The sequence below is a fragment of the Sminthopsis crassicaudata genome, chromosome 5, assembly GCF_048593235.1.
Source record: "Sminthopsis crassicaudata isolate SCR6 chromosome 5, ASM4859323v1, whole genome shotgun sequence".
In the NCBI taxonomy this organism is placed as follows: Eukaryota; Metazoa; Chordata; class Mammalia; order Dasyuromorphia; family Dasyuridae; genus Sminthopsis; species Sminthopsis crassicaudata.
This window is the reverse complement of record NC_133621.1, coordinates 17,352,470-17,377,451: the sequence shown is the minus strand read 5'-3', so window position 1 is coordinate 17,377,451 and position 24,982 is coordinate 17,352,470. Positions and strand designations below refer to the sequence as shown.

Here is a 24,982-nt window from a genome sequence, read left to right as displayed (position 1 = left end):
CAGCTCTAAGCCCCCGCTGTGATAGGGGCGGTGTCCCCACGAGGGGCGGGCCTTGGCCCCCACAGGCTGGCATACCAGCCCTTTCCCTGGCTCTGGGATTAACTGCTGCCCCGCTCCGGCCCCCCACAGGGGAGAGGCTCCCCACCCCATGGGGCGTGCCTGGCCCGCAGCAGACACCCCATAAGGGCTGGCTAGGGCAACAATGCTCTTTTACTGTCACGTGAACAGCTACCACGTGTTCATAATTATGCACAATTACACATGTTAGTGAGGGATCTACGACAATAAACAGCCATAATTACACGTTAGCCCCTCCACAGGTTATAGGTAGCACAGCGCTGGCTCCTGCCCTGCGCCCCAGAGGGCCGTGACCCGCCACAGGGAGGGGCTGCGCCGGGGAGGTCGCCATACCTTTGCGTCCCCCACGCCGGCCGCGGCGGCTTCCTTCGTCCTGTTCACTTGCTGAACAAGGAGGTCGCAGTACAGCCTGAGCTCGGACATCTTGGTTTTCAAGGTTTCTGTATTCTCAGTGAACTCTGGGGAGAAGACGCAGAGGTGAGCATGAGGAAGGTGGGGGGTGGAAGGCAAGGGTCAAGGCAAGATGGGGAGGAGGCTCAGGGACCAGGTTTTCCTCCCGAGGGCAGCAGACCCGCTTGTGCCCTCTGCATAAGGGAATGTCCCATGAGCGGTTCCTGCAGGGCTCCCGCGCCTTTTACTTGGGGCGTTCAGAACCCCTCCTCTGAGCCAGGGCCTCCGCAGGCCATCAACAACATGGGAGCTGGGTCGTGGGCCTTCACAGGGGGTCCTTTGGCCACCTGGACCTAACTGAGTGATTGGGGAAATGGATTCCAGGCCAAAGTCGGGGTAATGTGGGGCCCAGCTGGAAAAGGTGCCAACATAAAAGGTGGCAGTGGGCATGGTCTCCTGCCGAGGGTGGCCACAGGGAAGGTTGTGATTTTACCCCCGAGGAACTAGGGAGCTACAGGAGTTTCCTGAGCAGGGCAATGACGCCATCATTCATGTTTTGAGGACTGCCATCAGGCAGGGGTTATCCGTCACAAGTGCAGGCGCTGACAACAGCGGACGTCCCTGATGGTGCCTTTTAACATGTCACTGCTGTGGCGGGAGGTGATGGTGAGAGCGCGGTGGCCTGGGGTCCGGATCCAGCCTCAGACCCTGTTAGACGCCCTGTGGGAGCCTGGATCACTAAGCCCCAAAGTCACAGTAAGGAGGGGAAGGCCCCGGAGGCCCTGACCCCGCACCCTGGGGGCGGCCTTGTTAGGAGGCGAGAACGGAGCAGGCCCGAGGGGCCCGGCACTCACCTCTCTCCTTCTGGGCCCTGCTGTCCGTGAGGCAGGCCTTGGCCGAGCCCAGGGCCACCAGCCACCGCTGCCGCTCGGCCACGTTTCTGGCTTTCAGGTAGAAGTACTGCTCCCCAGGGATGATCAGGTCCATCCGGGTGTTGTCTGCAGAGTGAACTGGGGACCCAGGACCGAGGTCAGCATGGGAGGAGGCCATTTTGCCCAATCTGCCCCCGCCTCCCTCTGCCCAAGGGCGAACCTGGAGAGGGGATGGGGGAGGGCAGCCGGGATATGTCCACGGCTGGACCGGCCACTCGCCTGCTTTTCTCTTCAATCCCCACACCCCGCATACGGCACGCAATTAATTATTTTGGATGGATGACTTCCAGTGATGGAGAAATCATTAAGGAGGCTCCCAGAAAAACTACAAAGCCGCTTTTCCTCTAAGCACTTCGGCCGGGCTAGCTCTCGTCATCCTCCACACACGTGCGTGCAAATATCTTAGGGTCAAAAGCCAGGCCAAGGTCAGCTAAGGCCACGGGCGGGGGTGGGGGTGGGGAGAAGGATTTCTTTGGTGATTTGTTGCAGGAACAGCGATGGCACATGGGCGGGCCTGGAAATAAACCCAGTGGGGGCTCACTCACCAGGAAGACCACCCCCCAGCGCCCTTAGGAACTGGGAACATTCTGGCCTGTCCGGGATTACTGAAGCTAAGCTGGATGATAGAGGGAGAGGCTGGGCCGGGGGACAGGGGGAGGGGGGGGAGATTTCCTTCTTCATTCATTCACTTAACAACATTTGCTAATATTGGAATATTTAACCCATAGAATGAGCAGTTCAGTGTCCACTATGTCTAGCACCGTGCTAAGGCGTGGGGACAGAGAGACAAGACAAAGACAGTCTCTGCCTTTCACCAAGGGACACTAATGAGCAGAGCTTTAGGGTTGGCAAAGCAGATAAATACATACAGAGTATCTCATTTCATCCTCATAAAAACTGAGTGATGCAGACCCTATTGTCATCCCATTTTCCAGATGAGGAAACTGGGATCCCACACCTAGGAAACCCCTGAGGCAGACTTTGAACCTCGGGACCAGCACCCACACTGCCATGACACTGAACTGCTTTTAACACTCACAGATACAATGAGCAAATCTGCATAAAGCTCTTCGCAAATATTAAAGCTTGTATCATGCTGGTTATTATGCAGTAATAGGAAACACCCGAAGACAGGCGTGTATCTGCATATCCACACAGGAGACAGACACAACATACCCCGTACAGAGTGCGGGTGCACACGGATGCATAACCACACACACACACACACACACACACACACACACGTGTATATATGTAAATATTTTACATAACCACATGGCTGGGTTGTGTGATTAATGTACAAAAACACTCGCACTTTTGGAAGTTTGCCGAGGTTGTCCAAGTCCCTAGAACCCAGGACCCCCCCAGGGCCTGGGACACCCCCATTGCCCAGCAATTCCGGGGGCTCCCAGTACCTCAGCCAGCTCCTGGATCAGGTGTGTTGGTGGGCGGGGCTTACCTTGAATTTCACACACCGCCATCTGGATGCTTCCTTTGCAGCCTTTCCAGGCATCTTCGGGGGAGTCATAATAAGATAAAATCCCCCCACAAAGAAGAAACCACCGGGGCTGCCAACCTGCAACGAGAACCAAGGTTTCTGCCGGGCGGGCCCGGGAGCCTTCCTCGGGGGTCTCTCCCAGGCCTGGAGCAGAGGAGCTTATCCAGCACCCTTCCCGGGGTCAGAGGCCAGATGTGGGCCCCGGCCTTCCCCCGTCAGAGCCTCCACCCGCCCCCCCCCAGGTCTTTGCTGACCTCCACTCAACCTGAACCTTTGTCACCTTCCTGGCCTGAGGGAGCCCAGCGCTGGGCTTGGGGACCCAAGGACAAAGAGCACAATCTCCACCCGCTGCCAGTGGCTCATGTTGCAATAGACAATGGGGCAACATAATGAAGGCAATGGCTCCTGAAAATCGGAGGGACTCGGTCGGTGCAGCGATGGGCCCCAGATCCAGAGGGCCACTGACAAAGCAGGCTACAGAGGGACGGTCTCTGGATGCGGAGGGAGAAGCGCATTTCTATACAAGCCTCATATTTGTCCATGTGGGGCTGGGGACGATTCTCCACATACACTAGAGGGGTCTGCTTTTCTTTTCAATTGGGCAGAGAGGTGGGAGGGAGAGAAAAGAAATGATTGAAGATTGAAAAAAATAGATGTGTAATGGGGAAAAAAAAGTCCTTGCCCTCAAGTAGTTTACACTCTACTGTTCTTTCCCCCCTTGCTTTTACGTTTAAAAGCAATGACGGAGGAGTTTGCATTTTGGCAGGTGGGAAAATGCTTTTGTTTATATTTTTAATGGATGCACATGTCCGAGCAGAGGTTCAGACTCCCCACCAGCTGGCCACAAACACTCCCAAGTGTGCCAGAAGCAGACTGAAGTGTAGTCCTCTCTGATTTTAATGCACTGATAAAAAAATCCTTCTACAAACATCTATAAATTTCTACGTCAGCACGAGGGACCAAAGTTTCTTGTCCCCTCTTCTGCCCCAGTTCCACACTGGGCTAGACAATCCCCTGCCTCCCCTCACTTTACCTCCACTGGGGACGTCTTTCCAAATTTATCTCTATTTTATAGATGAGGAAGCTTGAGGCAAACAGAGGTTAAGTCTTGCCCGGCATCACACATGTAAGTGCCAGAGGCTAAACTTGAATCCAGATCCTCCTGACTTAGTGCCAACAGCTCTGGGCACTAAATCTTTCCGGGCTGATTGCTTTAAATTTTTATTCTGGGCATGAGATTGGGGATTTTAGAAGGCGGATAGAGGCACCTAATTGATGATTAAGGAGAATAATGAACTCTTGGTAAGGAAAAGAAGGCTTCCTTCTGTCAGGTCCTTGGGATATAGCCAAATATAATAAGCTATTTATTAAAAGATACCATAGGTGCAGAGAACCCTAGAGAATGAACTAAAAAGCTATTAGAAATAGTCCACAACTTTAGCAAAGTTGCAGGATACAAAATGAATCCACATAAATCCTCGGCATTTTTATACATCACCAACACAATCCAACAGCAAGAGATAAAAAGAGAAATTCCATTTAAAATAACTGTCGATAGCATAAAATAGTTGGGAATCTATCTGCCAAGGCAAAGTCAGGAACTACATGAGCAAAACTACCAAACCCTTTCCACATAAAGTCAAATCTAAACAACTGGAAAAATATCAAGTGCTCTTGGATTGGTCAAGAGAATATAATAAAAATGACAATAAACTAATCTATTTAGTGCTATACCAATCAAACTCCTAAGAAACTATTTTAATGACCTAGAAAAAATAACAAAATTCATCTGGAAGAACAAAAGGTCAAGACTTTCAAGGGAACTAAAAAAAAAAAAAGCAAATGAAGGTGGCCTAGCTGTGCCAGATCTAAAACTATATCATAAAAAAGAGGTCATCAAAACCATTTGGTATTGGCTAAGAAAATGAGTAGCTGATCAGTGGAAAAGATTAAGGTCATGGGACAAAATAGTCAATGACTATAGCTATCTAGTGTTTGGCAAATCTAAGACCCCAGCTTTTGGGAGAAGAATTCACTATTTGACAAAAACTGCTGGGAAAACTGGAAACTAGTATGGCAGAAACTAGGCATGGACCCACACCTAACATCTTATACTAAGATGAGGTTGAAATGGGTTTATGATCCAGACAAAAGAATGAGATTATAAACAAATTAGAAGAACATTAGGATGGTTTTACTTCTCAGACCTGTGGAAGAGGAAGGAATTTGTGATCAAAGAAGAATTAGAGATAATTATTGATCAGAAAATAGAAAATTTTGATTACATTAAATTAAAAAGGTTTTGTACAAACAAAACTAATGCAAACAAAATTAGAAGGGATGCAATAAACTGGGAAAACATTTTTACATTCAAAGGTTCTGACAAAGATCTCATTTCTTAAATATATAGAGAACTGAGTCAAATTTGTAAGAATTCAAGCTATTCTTGAACTGATAAGTGGTCTAAGGATATGAACAATTTTCAGATGAAGAAATTGAAACTATTTCCAGTCATATGGAAAGTTGCTCTAAATCACTATTGATCAGAGAAATGCAAATTAAGACAATGCTGAGTCACCACTACACACCTATCAGATTGATTAAGATGACTGGAAAAGATGATGAATGTTGGAGGGGATGTGGGAAAACTGGGCCACTGATGCATTGTTGGTGAAATTGTGAATGGATCTAATCATTCTGGAGAGTGATTTGGAAACATGCTCAAAGAGCTGTCAAACTGTGCACACCTTTTGACCCAGCAGTGCTACTATTGGGTTTGTATCCCAAAGAGAGCTTAAAGGAGGGAAAGAGACCCATGTGTGCAAAAATATTTGTGGCAGAAACTGGAAACTGAGGGGATGCCCATCAATTGGAGAATGGCTGAATAAATTATGGTATATGAATATTACGGGATATTATTGTTCTGTAAGAAATGACCAGCAGGAGGATTTCAGAGAGGCCTGGAGAGACTTATAAGAATTGATGCTGAGGGAAATAAGCAGGACCAGGAGATCATTATACACGGCAACAAGATTATACGACGATCATTATGACGGACATGGCTCTCTTCAACAATGAGATGATTCAAACAAGTTCCAATTGTTCAGTGATGAAGAGAGCCATCTATACCCAGAGAGAACCATGGGAACAGAGTGTGGAACATAATGTAGCATTCTCACTCTTTTTGTTGTTGTTTGCATTTTATTTTCTTTCCCAGTTTTTTTATCTTCTTGAGTCGATTTTTCTTTTGCAGTAAGATAACTGGATAAATATATATACATATATTGGATTTAACATATATTTTAACATATTTAACAAGTATGGGACTACCTTCCAGCTAGAGGAGGGGGTGAGGGGAAGGAGGGGAAATTTTAAAACAGAAGATTTTGCAAGGGTCAGTGTTGAAAAATCACCCATTCATACATATGTTTTGTAAATAAAAAGCTTTAATAAAAACTAAAAAATTAAAAAAAAAAAAAAAGGATCGCTGAGGTGCTAGGGACAAAGAACAGTCTGCTCACAAGGAGCTTTCCACAGAGACTGGCTACATATACATGTTCAATTGAAAAGGATTTCAAGGAGGAGGAAATGCTAACTAACACCTGGAAGAAGCAGAAAAAACCTTTAAGAGGTGGCACCTGAGCAGATCATATGACAGGAGAGAGACCACCATTCCAGACCTGGGGGCAGTCCCAGCAAAGACACCAGAAGACAGATGGGATGGAAAGTGGGCCAGACTGTCTGTCAGGGAGAGTGTTGAGGGGGACGAATGTTAAATAAGTCTGGGAAGGTGAGCTGCGGCCAGATGGCAAAGCTTTAAATTTGAACCCGCCACCCTCTGAGGGCAGGACTGAGGCCACTAGGATGTTTGGGACCCCCTGTACCCTGATTTCTTCATTTTATAAGCCAGGAAGCTGATCCGGAGGCCCAGCGATAAAATCTGCTTATTAGATGCATCACCTGGACAATTATGGGATGAAGGAAGGGGAGACGGAGGGGGGGGGATACCTGAGGCTAATACAGAAAAGTCTGTCCCCTTCCTTTTTTCTCTCTCTCTGCCCCGCTCCCCCAATATCTTCCCCTTAATGGCTTCTTTTTTCTACTCTTGGCTAAACTCCTCCTCAGGTTTACATTTAGTGTACATGGCACCCTCGGGCCTCATGGCATATTCCCTCCACAGATTCTTCCAACCTCCTTCCCTTGATCAGCTGCTTGCCCTCCCAAATCTGTCATATTTACCACTCCTGAGGCTTATTTCCCCTTTCCATTTTGTCTGTAACCTTTTCTTCTGAATAAACTTGCCTTTTGGCAAAGGAAACAGCCACAGTGAATTGGTCCTGCTGATTTCGGGACAGGGTGTTTGATGGGCTAACCAGTCACAGGGAAACCGAGGAGGGTCAGAATTACGGCCGGCCTGGGAGGCCGGTCTGAGCCTCTCGAGAGGCCGGTGGCCCGGGTTCCATGTCCCACAGAGTCCCAAGAACAACTGGCCCAGAGCCATTTCCTGGAAGGCTTCTGGTAGAAATATAGGGGAATTTCAGAGACAGGGCCCTGGACTACGGCCAAAAGCCTGGCTCTGCCCCAGGCAGAGGCCACAAATACAATTCTAAACTTGAGAACGCAGAAAGAAGAGTTCCAGACCAGGGTTCTAGTCTTGGCTCTCACAATAACAAGCTTCACTGAGCCTCCATCTCACCATGTGTGCAAGAAAGACACTTTGATCTCCTACCCTTCAACTCCTTTCCCAGCCCAAGCACACACAGAGCTGGGGTGGGGGGGGGGGGAAATATGTACATAAATATGTGCCCTCTGAGGGGGCCGCTAGGGGGCGCAGTGGATAGAGCACCTGCCCTGAATTCAGGGGGACCCGAGTTTAAATCTGGTCTCAGACACTTAACACTTCCTAGCTGCATGACCCTGGTCACTTAACCCCGGCCTCAGGGAGAAAAAAAAAAGTGCCCTCTGGGAGGGTAATATTTTATACAAGAGTGAGATACCAGTCAAATTGAACTAGACCCTAGCCTCCTAAAGCCAAATGGACCTTCTTCTCTGCTGCACTCGACCCACCCACAGTGCCCTTGGTCTTGGGCAAGCCACTTAGTATCTATAAGCCTCAGTTTCCTCATCTGTAAAAAGAGGTACTTTCTAGTTTTAGATCTCTGAACTCATGATCTATGATAAAGAGCCACAGGATATTCTGGCTTAAAATACATTAACAAAACCCATAAATACTGGTCTAAGGGCTCCTCCCTGGCTGATAAAGGGAGGTCAAGGGCATTTGGGAGTGGGCAACAACTTAAACAGGAACATGGAGGGAAGTGGAGGTGGTGGATGTCTGTGTCTGTATTGGGGGGCATCAGGGGCCCCCCAGTGAGCGTCCAAAAGGAGCAGCTTTCTGAGGTAGTGGGCAGCCACAGGCTGTGAAGGAGACCAAGAAAGTTCAGGGGCCAGAGCCCAGAGGGTGTATGGGAAAGCAGCAAATGCCAGGAAAGGCTCGGGCAAGTGTGGAAATGGCAGTGCCCACAGCAGGAGGAGGCAGGAAGGGAGCAGAAGCTTCTTGAGGACAGGACCTGAGGCTTTTAATAATGTGCCCCAAGTCACTCTGTTATCCTATTTCTGGCAGGATCACTGAGACCCAGAGCACTGGGAGGAACCGCCAAGGCCAGCCAGAGTCTGCCGCTTTCATTTCAGATAAAGACTGAGGCCCTGAAGGTGGAATGATCTGGCCAAGCTGGAGTGTGCCAGGGCCCCAGCCCTCACTCGAGGAAACTGCGATCTAAACAAAGGGTGAAAGAGGATTGGAGGCCGGAAGTTCCAAGTTCCAATTCTGCCTCAGACCCGAGGCTGGGTGACGCTAAATAAGACACTAATCCTCCACCTGCCTCAGTTTCCCCATGTGTTAACAGAGGGATAATAAAAGCCCTTAGCTCCTAGGGCTGGCGTGAGACAAGTGAGAAATACAGCATAAGCCTTAGAGCTGGTACTAATCATCCTGATAAGAAGGGACCACAAGAGAGTAGCGAGGCAGTTGGGTCTGTAAGCAGACCCCTGTAGGGCTTTTTCAATGACCCTTTCAGGGCTCTACAGGAGCACTAGTACAGGCGCCAGCTCCTCCTGACCGGGGCCATCTCCATCTGCCTCTGGCCCATCAGGCTCATTCAGCAGAAATCCAAAGAACATGAATAAGTCACCACCCCAACAATAATCAGTGTCTGGCACGAATATCCTATATGGTTTGTAAAGCACTTTACACATATTATCTCATTTTTACAGCTGAGAAAACCGATGAGATGGAAGTTAAGTAACTGGCCCAGGCTCACACAGCCAGGCTGGATTGGGACCTGGGACTTCCTGACCTCTGGGCCTCCATCGCCAGGCACCAACAACCTGCTTTGAATGCTTAAGATGGGTGATGCTAATTGTGGTGTATGAAGGTTATGGAATATTATTGCTCTGTAAGAAATGACCAGCAGGAGGAATACAGAGAGGCTTGGAGAGACTTAAATCAACTGATGCTGAGTGAAATGAGCAGAACCAGAAGATCACTGTACACTTCAACAACAATACTGTATGAGGATGTATTCTGATGGAAGTGGAAATCTTCAACATAAAGAAGATCCACCTCACTTCCAGTTGATCAATGATGGACAAAAAAACTGCACCCAGAGAAGGAACACTGGGAAGTGAATGTAAACTGCTTGCACTGTCTTTCTACCCAGGTTACTTATACCTTTGGAATCCAATTCTTACCGTGCAACAAGAAAATTGGATTTGCACACATATATTGTATCTAGGTTATACTGTAACATATTTAATATGTATGGGATAGCCTGTCATCTAGGGGAGGAAGTGGAAAATTTGGAAATTTGGAAAAAAATGAATACAAGGGATAATGTTGTAAAAAAAATTACTCATGCATATGTACTGTCAAAAAATTATAATTATAAAATTAATAATAAAAATTTTAAAAAAAGATGGGTGATGCTGAGGGACTGGGGTGCTTGGTTTTGGTTTTGGACATCATGTCTGAGGAAGGACACAGACATGATGTCTAAAACCAAGCACCCCAGGAAGGACACAGAGAAATGTGGGGAGGGGGAGGAGAGCACAGAGAAACATGGCCAGGCTGAGAGAACACAGAGAAACGTGGCTGGGGGAGGACACAGAGAAGAAACACGGCCGGGATGGAAGGAGGATTAGAGACTGGACCCCCCCAGTGGTGGGATGCTGAGCCTAGGGGAGGTGAGGGAGGGGAGCCCCGCAGTTGTTCCCTGCAGGATGCTCATCTCCAGACTCTGGGCATCCCCCTTGCTCAATTCCTTCAAGGCCTTGCTACAACCCCACCTTTCATAGGAAGCCTCCCTGATCCCTGTCATGCTCCCACGTTCTCTCTGATTTTCTCTTCAATTTATCCTTCCTGTTGCTTCGGTTGTTTGCATGTTGCCTCTCCCATGAGACTGTGAGAAGACAAGGAATGGTACCCCTAGTGCTTAGCTCAATCTCAGGCACCTCGTAGGTGCTTAATAAATGCTTACTGACTGAAATTACAAAAGAAGCAGATTCTCCTGTGCATATAAGGAAAAACCTCTTTTTCAATCACAGCTTTCCAGAAGTAGAATGGGCTTCTTGGAAGGAAGAGAATAGCCCCTTTGAGGAGACCACCAAACAAGGGGGAGGGGTAACCTGTTGGGGAGATTTTCAAACTTGTTCTGGTTTTAAGTGGATTCTCGGTCTCTGAGGCTTCTTCCCAATTTGTGCTTCTGTGAGAGGAGAGGCACTTACAAAAACCTACAGCAATAGAATTAGCATCTTTCCAGATGGGGGCTAGTGGGAGCTCCACGGATGTTACTATTTAATTCTACGGTATTCTGGATTTATGGACTCAGTGACCTAGAAAAATCTCATTAAACATTTTACTGCCAGAGTTTCGGGAAACAGATCGAGGAACCTTGGCTGGACTTATATACAGGAAGGATGGGTGCTACCGATGGGCATCAGGACACCGAGTCCGCTTAGCAGTGGCTGGAGCTGCCTGAATGGCAGCGATGACTCATACGGGGAAACTGGCAGAGAGGGCAGAGGAGTGGGTGACTGTGAGCCTGCTTCCTGGTTGGAGATTCATCTGCAAGTTCTGTGGCCGTGACACAACAAATGAAACATGGAGGGTCTGTCCATGAAAATTTGAAAATCTATAAGTAGGGGGGCAGCTAGGTGGTGCAGTGGATAGAGCACCAGCTTTGAGTTCAGGAGGACCTGAGTTCAAATCTGGTCTCAGACACTTAACACTTCCTAGCTGTGTGACCCTGGGCAAGTCACTTAACCCCAATTGCCTCAGGGAAAAAAAAAAAAAAAAGAAAATCTATAAGCAGAATCTCTCTCCAAAAGGCAGCTTAGCCGGCTGCCCAGAGGCATTACTCTTGCCATTCACCAAGCTGGTAGGTCTTGATTTAGAAGGACAGGGAGAATTCAGATGGATAGATGGGAAAGAAGAATGCATCACTGGGAAAAAAGTATGAACAAAGACTAAATTATCCCAATCCTTATCACCATGCTTATTGTTTGCTGAAAGTTTTTTATGTTATTGCTTAAATATTTACCAAGCTGGGAGTGAAAGTTAAAGAGACCAGGAAACTTGTACCTTTTCCTATCATGAAAGTGTGCATCTGAGTAATTTTTAGCAGTCCCACCGCCTCCTAACCAACCCTATCTACTTATATATACCCCTAGAGAGCTGCTCCCAGACTATGTGCCTTCTAATCCTCCACTTCGGTGTTGAACTGTTCTAGAACCCATTTACTTTTTCTATAGTCTCTGTCACAAAGACAACATTTCTCCTTTTTTAAAATCAGTAAAAATCAGTCTCCTCTTTCTCCTACCTTTTCTTCTGCTCTACTGCAAAAGAGAGGAAAACAAAACCCATTACAGCCAAACAAGCAAACAAAATCCAGCATTGTCATCTCCAAAAAAAGAAGTCTCAATCTATATTCTTCACCTCTAGCAGAAGACAGGTAATGTGTCCCAACAAGAATCTAGGGGAATTGTGCTTAATTATTAGACTGACAAGAGTTCTGAGTGTCTCAAAGTTGTCTTTATAGTTTTACAATGTAATTTGTTTTCCTAGTACAGCAGTTTTATACCAGTTCATACAAGTCTTCCCAAAGCTTTCAGAAACATCCCCTTCATCGGTTCTCATAGCACAACAGTATTCCATCACATTCCTAGACTATTACTTGTTCAGCCATTTCCCAATTTATGACCAAGCCCTGTTAGAATTCTTACAAGGTGCTAAGTCACTGGAATAGATAGAGATAATAATTATCTAATTTAGCCCTTCAATTCTCAACTCTTTGCCAACACACACAGACACACACACAGACACACACACACACACACACACACACACACACACACACAGAAAATGTGTAGAGAGCATTGTAAGCCAAGGATTGATTATAATTTTGGAGGAGATCACTGAACTTTTAGAAACTGTATAGTACACATCTCCTTAGTTCGCTATGGAAAAAGAATTAGATCTAGAAGAATGGAAATTAGTAGAAGAGCAACTTTGTCAATACTACAACAAAAATGGACTTGACTCAATTTCCAAAGATACATACATACAATTTAATACAACTGGCTTTAGGAAATTATTTAAGTTATAGAATAAGGAAAAAGAAGAAAGAGCAGGAAGGGGAGAAGCCAACTAAACTAAGTGAAAAGGATGAAGAATAAGATAAGAATTCACAGAAGGAGAAATTAAATCATTTCCAATCCCCAGACCCACCTCCCTCAATTAACCCTTCATGGGTGGAGGGAGGAGGAGGAGGGGGAAAGGCAGTAATACAAACAGAACCACTTATTAAGCAGCCTATGACAAGACTAGAAAAAGCACTAGTTAAAGCAAAAAATGAAGGAGAGGATATAAGTGATTTTATAGATGCATACCCTGTGATTGAACAGCTTGACTCTTCAGGTCAAAAAAGGAGAAGATACACTCCTTTGGACTTGGATAAAATTAAGGATTTGAAAAAAGGTTTCACTCTTTATGGGGCTACATCATCTTATATTAAAATGTTACTAGATAATTTGGCTTATAAAACCCTAACCCTGAGTGACTGGAAATCCATAGCAAGGACATGTTTAGAACCTGGACAAAACTTGTTGTGGCTTTCGGAGTATCATGAATTATGTAATGAATTATGTAGGATTCAAGCCAGACGCAGTAGGCAAACAGGAGTTAATGTACAATTCACTTTTGACCAACTAGCAGGTGAAGGTCAGTATGGAGAGAATTCAAAATAGATTAATTATAACAGTGTATGAGCAAATTTCTAAGGCTGCAATAAAAACTTGGGGTTACCTCCCCGGACAAAAAGATCGAGGGGAAGCCTTCACAAAAATAGAGCAAGGTCCCAGTGAACCCTTTGCAGATTTTGTGGGACATTTGCAAACAGCTGTAATGAGAACCATTGGAGAAAATGTAGCTACAGAAAAAATGACCAGACATCTGGCTATGGAAAATGCATTTGGGGTGACTGAACTGAACTGAAAGGAAGGCTGCCTCCAGAAGCTCCCCAAGAAACCTACTTCCAGAGACAATTACAGTTTAGAGAAAAGAACATTACAAAGCTCTTCAATTCTCAACTCTTTGCCAGCACACACACACACACACACACACACACACACACACACACACACACACACACACGTGCGCATACACACACACAAAGAGTGGCTATAAAAATTTTTGTGTATTCTTAATTGAATTTTTCTGAAGACTTGAGTTTTCCCTCAATCTATCCTAATTCCTCCCTTTCTCCTCTCCCTTCCTGGGTGAAATGTTTCTGTACCCAACTCTGCGTGTGTATATTTTTCCCACCTTTGATCAGTTAAGATGAAAGATTCAAGTGTCACCAGCTCTCCCATACCCCTTCTTTCTTGTGTGTATAATGTTCTACTTGCACAGATTAAGTGAGATAATCTTCCCTAATCTTCCTTTCCCTCCTTCTTTTTCTCTTCCCTTTCCATCCTTCTATCAGGCCTTTTGTTCAAATGAACTTTTTCTATGATCCCTGATGATAAGATTTAAAGTAGACATGTGTGATCTCTCTATATATGAATGTAAGCAGTTTATCTTTGCTTAATTCCTTATGATTTTTTAAAAAATGTTTCTCCAGGGTTTGCAACTTCAAAGTTTCTATGTTTTCACCAGGAATACTTGGAAGTCTATTTAAAGTGCCATTTTCCTTGCTGTAGTATTTTAGTAGTTCTGTCGTTTGTTTTTCTTATTGTTTTTATAAGTAAGCTATTCTTCGTTGTAATACATCCTTTACTTTCTAAGCTCTCCACTGCTTTGATGTGAAGGTTGCCAAATCTTGTGTGATCTTGACTGTGGCTTGGATTCTTTCTGGCTGCTTACAATATCCTTTTTGGGTGGAAACTGGATTTTGGCTATAATGTTCCTGGGAATTTTCATTTGGTGGTTTCTTTCAGAAAGTGACCGGCAAATTTGCTTTATTTCCACTTTGCTCTCTGGTTCTAAGAGATCTAGGAAGTTTTCTTTTATGATTTCTTGAAATACAACCATTGCAAACCACTCACTTTGTCTCTTTCTGGATAAGTCACCATCACATTCTAACTATGATTTCTGATTCAAAGTGTTGGTTTTTCTCTCTCAGAAAAGCTCTTTTCTGAGTCATCCCCAGTGTTGACTCAAGAATGCTATTCTTTCCCTTCCTCCTTTTCAACCCTCGTGCAGTCCCAACATACCCTTATCAGATGCTATACCCTATTTAGCAAGACTGCATTTAAACAAGGTGACTGATCCATCAAATTAGAGCATAACCAGTTCTATCCATCCTCTTTCCTCCTTACCTAGTGACAGATCAAACTGTGAACTCTGGCCTTTACTCCTGAGAACTGCAAATGGAAGCCCAGTAGTGGGTTTTGGAGTTAGAGGTCCTGGGTTTGAATTCTGCCTTTGCCAGATGACCTTGAGCAAATCCCTACTCTGATTCAGAGACTCATCACCTCTTGCTTGAACTAAGAAAAGGCTTCTAAATGATCTCCTAGACTCAAGTTTCTTCAATCTATTCCCTACTTAGCTGCCAAAATGATATTCCTGAGCACAGAACTGCCCACAGCACTTCCCTTCTCCAGAACATCTGGGGCTCTCTATTGCTTGGACTATATAACAAACATTTCTTTCTGATGTCTAACACCTTTTACAATCTGAGCCTGACCTCATTTGAAGACTGTGAGATCTTCTACATTTCACCAAAACTGACCAATTTGCTGTTGCCATCCCTCACTGTCCATCCTTCCCTTTGTACAGAAATAGACCCCCCTCCCCTTATCAGAAGCGCTCTCCTTCCTTGCTTTTTTCTCATAAATCCCTAGCTTTAAAGCAGAGCTTGGCTACTCCCTCCCAGAGGAGACTACCCCAGCTATCAGCACTCTCCTTCCCATTCCTGCCTCAACCCTTGCCATCTTTCACAGGGACTCTGGACTTAAACCCAGGTCGCTTGATTCTAAATCATGGGCTTTCTTCTGTGCTGTAGTAGACATGCCATCTCTAAAATCTCTGCTCAGGACAAATACCCTGAATTTCTCCATTTCTAATAGAGCTTAATCTTTGGCCCAGGAGAACCAGAGTTCTAACCTCAATTAGCTCTCTGCATTACTTACGAGCCCCTCCTCTGCCAAGAAAAGGGCCAAGGCCCTTCCAGAGGAATCAGTCCCACTGAGTGTCCCTGGGGGGAATTCCAGAAACCCAAGAATTCAAAGATTGCCTAAACAGGAAACCCCTGGACAAGATCCACTCCTGGAGGCCCCGCCTCATTCTGGGCCAGCGTTGTCCTACCTCACTTTCACTCACAGGACCTGGCTCTGCCCTCTGGGACCAAGCTGACCAAGTCTGTTTTTTCTTCCAGGTGACAACCTTCAAATACCCAAGGACAGTTATCACAGTCTCCCTCCCTGCCCCTGCCCTTTAAGTCCTTTCTTCTCCAGGATAGACAGCCTCTGGTCACCCTTAACCCAAAACCACATGGCATGACTTCTTCTGGTTTTCCTCCTATGAATGAGCTCCAGCTTGGTCTCTGGAAGTGAATACAATCAATCAGTGAGTAAACATTTGTTAACCATCTACTCTGTGCCAAACATAGACTTAAGTCCCTGACCAGTTTAATGTCCCCTATTCTGGACAAGCTTCTATTGATGTACTTATATTGATCAATGTTTCTTTGGCTCTTATGTCCCACTGTCATAGTGGGAGGCTCAGATCTGTCTGTAAGCAGCTGTGTGGCTTTGAGAGAGCCACTCACTACTCTGGGCCAGAAAACTCTCGTGACCTTTGCCCTTAGCAGTGGGATCACCCTATGGACACTACTGGCAGAAAAGAAAAGGCTGACTGCAATATTCTGAGAAGCAGCATCCACAGCAGCAAACCTGGCTTGAAATAACCTTTGTGGTCTGTGATTCAGAAACAGCTGGAAGTGACATAGTGAAGGATTGCAATGAAACATTTCCTGAATCAAGAGCTATGAAGAATATGAAAAAGAGAGAAATATGGGGAGATTTGTATGAAGCAGCCCAGATGTAAAGTCAGCCAATTATAATATATTATTTTATTGTTTATTATATTATAAATTATTACACAAATATTATCATAGGTAACTAATAATTATATAATATCATCAACAGCAGAATCAGGAAATATATACAGTAAAAGAAAAATTCAAAAGGAGACATAGTAATAGGAGAGATATGTCGCTACTTTTCTGAAGCTAAATTATATTTTTAAAAATTTCTTAAAATATTCCAATCACCCCCTCCCCCCCCCCAAAAAAAAAAAAACAAAAAAGGGAGGGAGAATTTCTTCATTTGAAATTGCTGGATGTTTATTTTTTAAGAGACAAGGGAAACAACTCTTGAGGTGCCACGTTATACCTCTCAGATTAGCTAAGATGATAGGAAAAGATGACAAATGTTGGAGGGGATGTGAGAAAATTGACACTAATGCATTTTTAGTGAAATTGTGAATTGATCCAAACTTTTTGGAGAGCAATTTGGAACTACACGCAGTATCCCTTTGACCCAGCAGTGTCTCTACTGGGCCTGTATCCCAAAGGGATCTTAAAGGAGGGAAAGGAACCTGTATGTGCAAGAATGTTTGTGGCAGCCTTTTTTATAGTGGCCAGAAACTGGAAGCTGAGTGGATGCCCATCAGCTGGGGAATGGCTGAATAAGTTATTGTATATGGATGTTATGGAATATTATTGTTATATAAGAAATGATAAGCAGGATGATTTCAGAAAAGCCTGGAAAGACTAACATGAACTGATATAAAATAAGGAGGTAAGTATAACCAAGAGAACATTGTACACAGCAACAAGATTATGTGATGATCAACTGTGATGAACGTGGTTCCTATCAACAATGAGGTGATTCAGGCCAATTCCAATGGCCTTGTAATGAAGAAAGCCATCTGCACCCAGAAAGACAGCTATGGGGACTAAATATGCATCACAATGTAGTAACAGTTCCACCTTTTTGGCTGTTGTTTGTTTTTTTCTTTCTCATGTCTTTCCTTTTTGATTTGATTTTTTTTTTTTTTTTTTTTTTTTTTTTGTACAGCATGACAATTGTGGAAATATGTACAGAAGAATTGCACATGTTTAACTTATATTGGATTACTTGCTGTCCAGGGGAGGTGAGGAAGGAGGGAGAAAAATCTTGAACACAAAGTTTTCCTTTTTTTTTTAAATCAAAAAGAAATACTTTATTTATTTATTTTTATAAAGTTTTTTATTTTTAAGACATATGCAAGATAATTTGCATAGCCCTGTGTTTCAGATTTTTCCCTCTTCCCTCCACCCCCCTCCTCTAGATGGCGAGCAATCCAATCTATGTTAAACATGTTAAAATATATGTTAAATCCAATATGTGTTAACATTTATACAATCCTCTTGCTGCACAAGAGAAATCAGATCAAAAAAAGAAAGAAAATGAGTAAGAAAACAAATGTAAGAGAACAACAACAAAAAGAGGGAGAATGTTCTGTTGTGGTGCACCCTCAGTCCCCACAGTTCCTTCTCTGGGTGTAGATGGCTCTGTTCATCGCAAGATCACTGGAACTTATAATGCCTGGGCTAGCTCTCTGGTGGGCTTAGTCGGGGAGTGAAGTGAAAGAGGCAGAAGAGCCGCCATGTGGCTGGTCAAAGATGGAGTCTGGCGTCTGGTGCCTGAGGTTTTCTCTGTGACTGAGATTGCCTTGGCCAAGAGAGCCCTTTGTCCCCAGGACTCCTTAAATACCCAGCATGACTACAGCACCGCACCACACTGGACACAGGTATAGAACATCACATCACCACATCAGCCTAAGTAGTCGCCAACTAGACTGACCGCATCATTATCTTACATCAAGTATGTGCTCAGAGAACCACCATCCCCCACCCAGTAGGTACTTAACTACAAGCACCCTGCTGTCCTAGATTCAAGTAGGCCCTTTCAGAGGCTGCTACAGGAACTGGCATCAGTCATCTCATGTGGAAGAGAGCCATGTCCATCACAGCTGATCATCATGTAATGTTGTTGTTGCCATGTACAATGATCTCCTGGTTTTGCTCATTTCCCTCAGCATCAGTTCCTGCAAGTCTCTCCAGATCTCTCGGAAATCATCCTGCCGATTGTTGCTTACAGAACAATAATATTCCATAACATTCATTTACCATAACTTACTCAGCCATTCTCCAATTGTTGACGGGCATCCACTCAGTTTCCAGTTTCTGGCCACTACAAAAAGAGCTGCCACAAACATTTTAGCACATACAGGTCCCTTTCCACTCTTTAGTAGTTCCTTGGGATATAAGCCCAGTAGTAGCACTGCTGGGTCAAAGGGTATGAACAGTTTGATAACTTTTTGGGCATAATTCCAGATTGCTCTCCAAAATGGTTGGATCCATTCACAACTCCACCAACAATGCATCAGTGTCCCAGTTTTCCCACATCCCCTCCAACATTCGTCCTTGTCTTTTCCTGCCATCTTAACCTATCTAAGAGGAACACAAAGTTTTTCAAGAGTGAATGCTGAAAACTATCTTTGAATATATTTGAAAAAAAAAAAAGAGACAAGGGGTCCTGAGGTGGGCACCAAGATTCTAAAATGCCCGGGGTCTGTGCCATAGATGAAGTGATTGAAAGAAATGGGGATGTTTGAATTGGGGAAGAGAAGGCTAGGGGAGTGGGTGGGGTCAGGATGGGCAGATTTAGTACACGGAAGGAGCCGCCTTCTGGCTGGTCTCCAGGGGGCAGGACCCCACAGGGGCCACCCGAGCTTGGGGTCAGGCTCCCAAACAAAGCCAGGTGCCCCAGCTCTCCCTCCCAGGTAGTAGTGACTCCTTTTCAGGTAACAGTTGGAGCAGATGGTTTCTGAGATACTCATTCAACTCACATCCTGAGAAATCGCATGAAGGCAGAATTTCTTGTGCAATCACTCTGGAGAATTGTTTGAATTCAGGGGGGAGGGGAAGGTAATAGATCAGCAAGTCCAATCCCTCAATTTACAGAAGAGGAAACAGGCACATCAGTGAAGGTTCAAGACAAGATCTGAACCAAGAGAAGCCAGATGAGGAAACAACATCCTGCCTCAGTTCCCCCATCTGCAAAATGAGGGAATAACCTTGATGGCCACTGAGCTCCACGCGTCCATGCTGACCCCACCAGGAGAGCAAGGACCCAAATACCGAGGATGGAAACTAATCCATCTGCAGCAGCCCAGCTTGGACAAATCTGGGTGAGAATTCAGCGAGCGAGGGGAGTGGGTGGGGTCAGGATGGGCAGATTTAGTACACGGAAGGAGCCGCCTTCTGGCTGGTCTCCAGGGGGCAGGACCCCACAGGGGCCACCCGAGCTTGGGGTCAGGCTCCCAAACAAAGCCAGGTGCCCCAGCTCTCCCTCCCAGGTAGTAGTGACTCCTTTTCAGGTAACAGTTGGAGCAGGCTCCCCCCTCCAAGCAGCTTCTCCCCCTCAGCCTTCCAAAGCCAGCTCTCTTTTACTCTTTCTGTAAACACTAAAATGGAAGGTGGGGGGGAGGGTACCACATGACTTCGGCTCCAGGGAGCCTTCTGGAGACAGGTGCTCCTTCAGGCTGGCACCGCCCTCAGATAACACCCACCACCCTGACAAGCGGGACAGCCAATATCACTTGGGGACAGAGGAGACCCAGGGAGGGTAGCCAAGGCTTTGGCAGTCCATGATTCACATGAGACAGAAGGGAGGAGGAGGAGAGGTGGAGGATGACGGGGAGGGCCTCAGGTTCCCCCAGCAGCCATTGCAAATACGCTGTTCTCCTTTTGGAAAGGAAATGCCTCCGGTACAGCCCTCCGGCCGCCCTGGATGCAAGCCGTAGGCAGGCGTAGATGGTCAGGCTCCGTCAGAGCTGGGGGAGGGAAGGCTGGTGAGGGCCCAGGATCACATTCTGCTTTCAGCAGTGGGGCTCTACTTCCTCATTTGTAAAATAAGCGGGGTGAAGGCAGTTCTGTCTATGGCCTCGAGCAGCTGGGAGTCCCTGGACAGAATGCTCGCCGCTGTCTCAATGTCCCCATCTGTAAAATGGGGACAGTAAGAGAGCCTGAAAGAGCTGTTGGGAGGATCAAATGAGATCATAATCACAAAGCATTAGCACAGAGCTTGGCACACACTGATTATTATGTAAATACTAATTATTATTATTACTCACTATTGCTTTTCCTTATAGGCAACTTAAACATTAAAAAAAAGAGACTTATCTTCAGACTTGTAGATGGCAGAAAGGAAAAAGCTTTGGGATTTTAGCATCAAAATGGTCTCCCTTACCCAAAGGTAGGAAACCCTTCCCGCAGGAAATTTGAATAAGGATCTTATTACCGGAGAGCTCTGCCATTCAATGAGAACTCATATAAAATCCCAATGAAGCCGCTCAATCTGCTCCTGGGGGGGGGGGGGGCGCAGGGGCACCCACAAGGACCGCATGGGGCGGCGCCGTTCAATTCGCCTGGTTTTCAGCATCTCCCTGTGTCAGGCAGCACGAGGAAGGCACGGGGAGTTCCAGGCAAAAACCCAAACGGCCCCTGCTCTCAAGGAGCCTCCATTCTGTGGCTAATATTTTGTGATAACGGGGGTGACAACGGCCTCCAAATACGCAGGGCTCTAATGTTCCCAAACTGTCCCGTCCACATTATTGCACATGCCCGGGGCAGGGACCAGACCACGGGCATGTTTATCACGCCGGACGGACAGCTGAGGAAGAGATTCAGGAGGTAAGTGACCAGCCCAGGGCCGTACAGCTTCTAAGGGAGAGACATGGATCCTCCCAGCTTCAAGCCAGCACTTAATCCACTCATAAAAATGGAAGGGAGGGAGGGAGGGAGGGAGAGAGAGAGAGACAGAGAGAGAGACAGAGAGAGAGACACAGAGAGAGAGAGACAGAGAGACAGAGAGACAGAGAGAGACAGAGAGAGAGACAGAGAGAGACAGAGAGAGACAGAAAGACAGAGAGAGAGAGACAGAGAGAGAGAGAAAGAGAGAGAGAGAGACAGAGACAGAGAGAGACAGAGACAGAGAGAGACAGAGACAGAGAGAGAGACAGAGAGACAGAGAGAGAGACAGAGAGACAGAGAGAGAGACAGAGACAGAGAGACAGAGAGAGAGAGAGAGACAGAGAGCCAGAGAGAGAGACAGAGAGACAGAGACAGAGACAGAGAGACAGAGAGAGAGAGAGAGAGACAGAGACACAGAGAGAGAGACAGAGAGACAGAGACAGAGAGACAGAGACAGAGAGACAGAGACAGAGAGACAGAGAGAGACAGAGAGTGAGATGGTAGAAACTAGGACATGAGGAGGAGGAAGCAACAGGAGGAGAAAATATAAAGGAGAGAAGGGAGGAAACAAGAAAAGGGAAGAAGGAAGGGGAGGAGAAAAAAGGAGGGGAGAAGAGAGGGAAAAGAAGGGAAAGGCGGAGGTGGGGGAGAAGAAAAGAAGGGGGAGAGAAGGGGCCGGACGGGCCTTTGTATCCCACCCACCAGCACAAGAGTGGGACTCTGCGGAAGAGAGGTGAGTGCAAGTGATAATGTAAAAAATTACCCAAGCATGTGTTCTGTCAATAAAAAGTTACTAAAAAAAAGACTCGGTCTGAGCCGTCCAGAGCGGCTCTGTCCAAGCCCCGCCCGCAGGCCCAGAAGGCCCACTCCACAGGGAGGCCCCGGTGGCGCAGCCGCTGCCCCATCCCTGGGTGCACCCGAGCGCTTGGAACTTTCTCGCTGTACCTGGGAAAATCACACTGTGCTTCCTCCCGCGCCCGACGGGTCCGAGAAGCTCAGCTACCCCAACAACCACAATTCAAACTGTTTCACTGCACTTTAAATCTTGGCAAATTGTCCTGGAAAAGGTCAAAGTCCCCTGCAAGAATTCCTAATAAAAACCAACATCCCTAAAATGTCCCGTTACAGGAGAAAGACTCCAGTCTGAAGCCAAGGGTTCTGAGTTCAAATCCCACCCAGGCCGACACCTCCCTCCGTGGCGCCCCGAGCGGCTCGTGGGGAGCCGGCTTCAGAGCCCGGTTCTGTCACTTATCCTCCTGGACAGCGGGTTCGTCACTTCCGGGCTAAGCCTCGGAGGCCATATGAGCCCTAGCTCAGATCTTCCAAGCACTGGTTTTAAATGTCAAAGGGGCCGCTAGGGGGCGCAGTGGATAGAGCACCAGCCCTGAATTCAGGAGGACCCCAGTTCAAATCTGGCCTCAGACACTTAACACTTCCTGGCTGTGTGACCCTGGGCAAGTCACTTAACCCCAGCCTCAGGAAAAAAAAAAAATGTCAAAAAATTTTTTACAAGTTTTGACCCAAAGTTAGGAGGGGCCGTGTGCGCCAAAAGCAGGCCGGGAGGGGGCGTGTGGTGGTGGGGGGCCAGCTTGGGGAGTCCCACCCGGGCAACAATTAAACCCCGACTGTTGACGGGCACTCCCAGGGTGGCCTGGAGCCAGCCAGACCCCATTCATGAGGAGGGAATGTGGGGAGCCCGTGTGGGGGGGCGCTCCAGGGGACACCCCGGCTCCTCTCTCCCTTGGGCCCTGGAGCCCGGTCCCGAATGCAGCGCAGCCAGCGAAGCCCGCCTGCGGCTCGACGGTTTCTAAGGGACCGTAGTGGCCCATTTTCCATTTCATCCCGTTCTCCACTTCTTTGGTCATAAATCCCTCCTTTCTCCAAAGATCTGGGGGGAGTCACCTCGCTCTCCCAAGGCAAAGTTTTTCTAGCCCGGAGACCAGGTGGGGGAAAGCCTGAGGGGAAAGCTTCTCGAGGCGAACCTGGGAGGAGGGGCTGCGGAGCTAGCCAGCGATCCTGGGGAGAAGGGCCCGGGACTCTGTGTGGATGCAGAAGAATCACAAAACTGGGACCTTTAATCCCAGTGACCACAACAATGCAGAAGGCGGGGACTGAGTTCCAATCCCGACCCGGCCACTTACTAGCCACGTGACCTTGCTCAAGGCAAGCTCGGGGTCTCCGTTTCTTCCCCCGACTGAAGAAGGGGGAGTGGGCGGCTAGGTCCGGGATCCGGGCACCCCTACGGGCTACCGCGTGACCTTGGCCAGCTCACTTTTTTACCTGGTGGAACTGGCTACCTGAGTCACCGGGCTAGCCCGAAGCTCCTGCGGAAGCCGCACCTAGAGAGGAGGGGGCAGTCACCTGACCTGCCGGCCCGGCTCTCATTCATAAGCGGAAGGAGCAGGACCCAGAAGCCCTCAGGTCCCTTCCAGACCGAGACTCGAGAACCAGCCGCCGCCTCACGAGGCTCCTTCCGGGCCTGAATCAATGACTATGGCTGTGTAACCCCTACGTTTTCTTTGAGTGAGACTCCGAGATTAGGGGACCCGCCCCCAAGGCCCCGGACCCTGGACGAACCCCTCCTCGCGCCCGAGCCTCAGTTTCCCCACCCGTAAGAGCCGGGGCTTGCTTCGGCCCGCGGGTCCCCGCAGCCCCGCCAGCCCGGGCTCGGCTCGGCCGGCCCTCGTCGGTCGACGTCACGGGGGGCCCCGCGCCGCCCCCCGCCGAGGGGGGCTCTCCACTCACCGCTCAGGTAGTTAGTCCACTTGTAGAGCACCCCCTCCATGGTGCCGGGCTCCCGGGGCCCATCCACCCGCCGCCGCCGCCGCTCTCAGGCGCCCCGCAGCAGCCGCCGCCGCTGCCTCAGGCCACGGGGACTCCCGAGAGGCCGCAGGGCCATCGCCCGCCCGGAGCGGCCCGCGCGGCGAGGAGGGCGCTGCTCAGGACCGAGCTGGAGCCGGGCCGGGGCCGCCGAGCTGCCCGGGCTGCCTCCCGAACGCTCCGAGCCCGGCGGGCCGCGGGGCAAATCGGAACGGCGCGTGGCCGAGCCCGGCGGCCAATGAGCGCGCGCCGCGCGCGAGACAATGTGCCAACGTTCCAAAAGTGCCGCGAGTTCCCGGGCCAGCCCAGCCGCTCGCGGCGCCCGCAGCGGCTTCAGCAGCTTCGATCCAGGCTCCGGCTCCGGCTCCGGCTCCGGCTCCGGCTCCAGCCGCTGCCGTCGCCGCCGGCCGGCTACCCGCAACCTCGGGAGGCCGGCTCTGGACTGAGCACGCTCGCACATGCCCAGTGCTGCCATCCGTCCGGGCGTCGCAACCCGGAGCCGCGAGATCCATTTCGGGTTTTCGTTCCCACGCAACCTGTGGGAGGAGGGGGCTGGTCCTGGAAGGACGGCCTGGCCCAACCTCCGCTAGGCGAGCGATTCTCCCGGCTCTGTCCGGGAAAAAGCAGGCGCGTCAACTTGCTCTCCTGAGAAATGGGCACCCGCTTAGTCTCGGCGCGGCCCCTTTGCGGGGAGCTAAGGGAATGCTGATCTTGAGACAACAAATGATGTTTAAACTCTGCGGGCCGGGGGGCGGGCTCCACGTTCGTGGCCACACCCACTCGGGGGTCTCCGCCGCTGTGGTCTTCAGAACTCACCCCCCCCTAGCTCTTGGAAGTAGAGTGGGGGGAGACCCTTCGAGCTAAGCCTCCGTTTTACCGACGAGTACCAGGACGGGGCCCATTTA

At 48.0% G+C, this 24,982-nt stretch overlaps 1 protein-coding gene across 1 annotated transcript in view; it reads right to left on the bottom strand.

The window, feature by feature from the left end:
- Positions 1-24,507, bottom strand: part of PLEKHA8 (pleckstrin homology domain containing A8) — a 40,053-nt gene extending 15,546 nt beyond the window's left edge. Inside the window, exons 1-4 of the mRNA XM_074266709.1 lie at positions 24,003-24,507; positions 2,860-2,976; positions 1,323-1,478; positions 412-536 (exon numbers count right to left, since the gene is read on the bottom strand). Of these exons, the coding sequence (XP_074122810.1) occupies positions 412-536; positions 1,323-1,478; positions 2,860-2,976; positions 24,003-24,042 (438 nt within the window). The 5' untranslated portion in view covers positions 24,043-24,507. The remainder of the gene's footprint in view (positions 1-411; positions 537-1,322; positions 1,479-2,859; positions 2,977-24,002) is intronic.
- Positions 24,508-24,982: the final 475 nt, after the last annotated feature.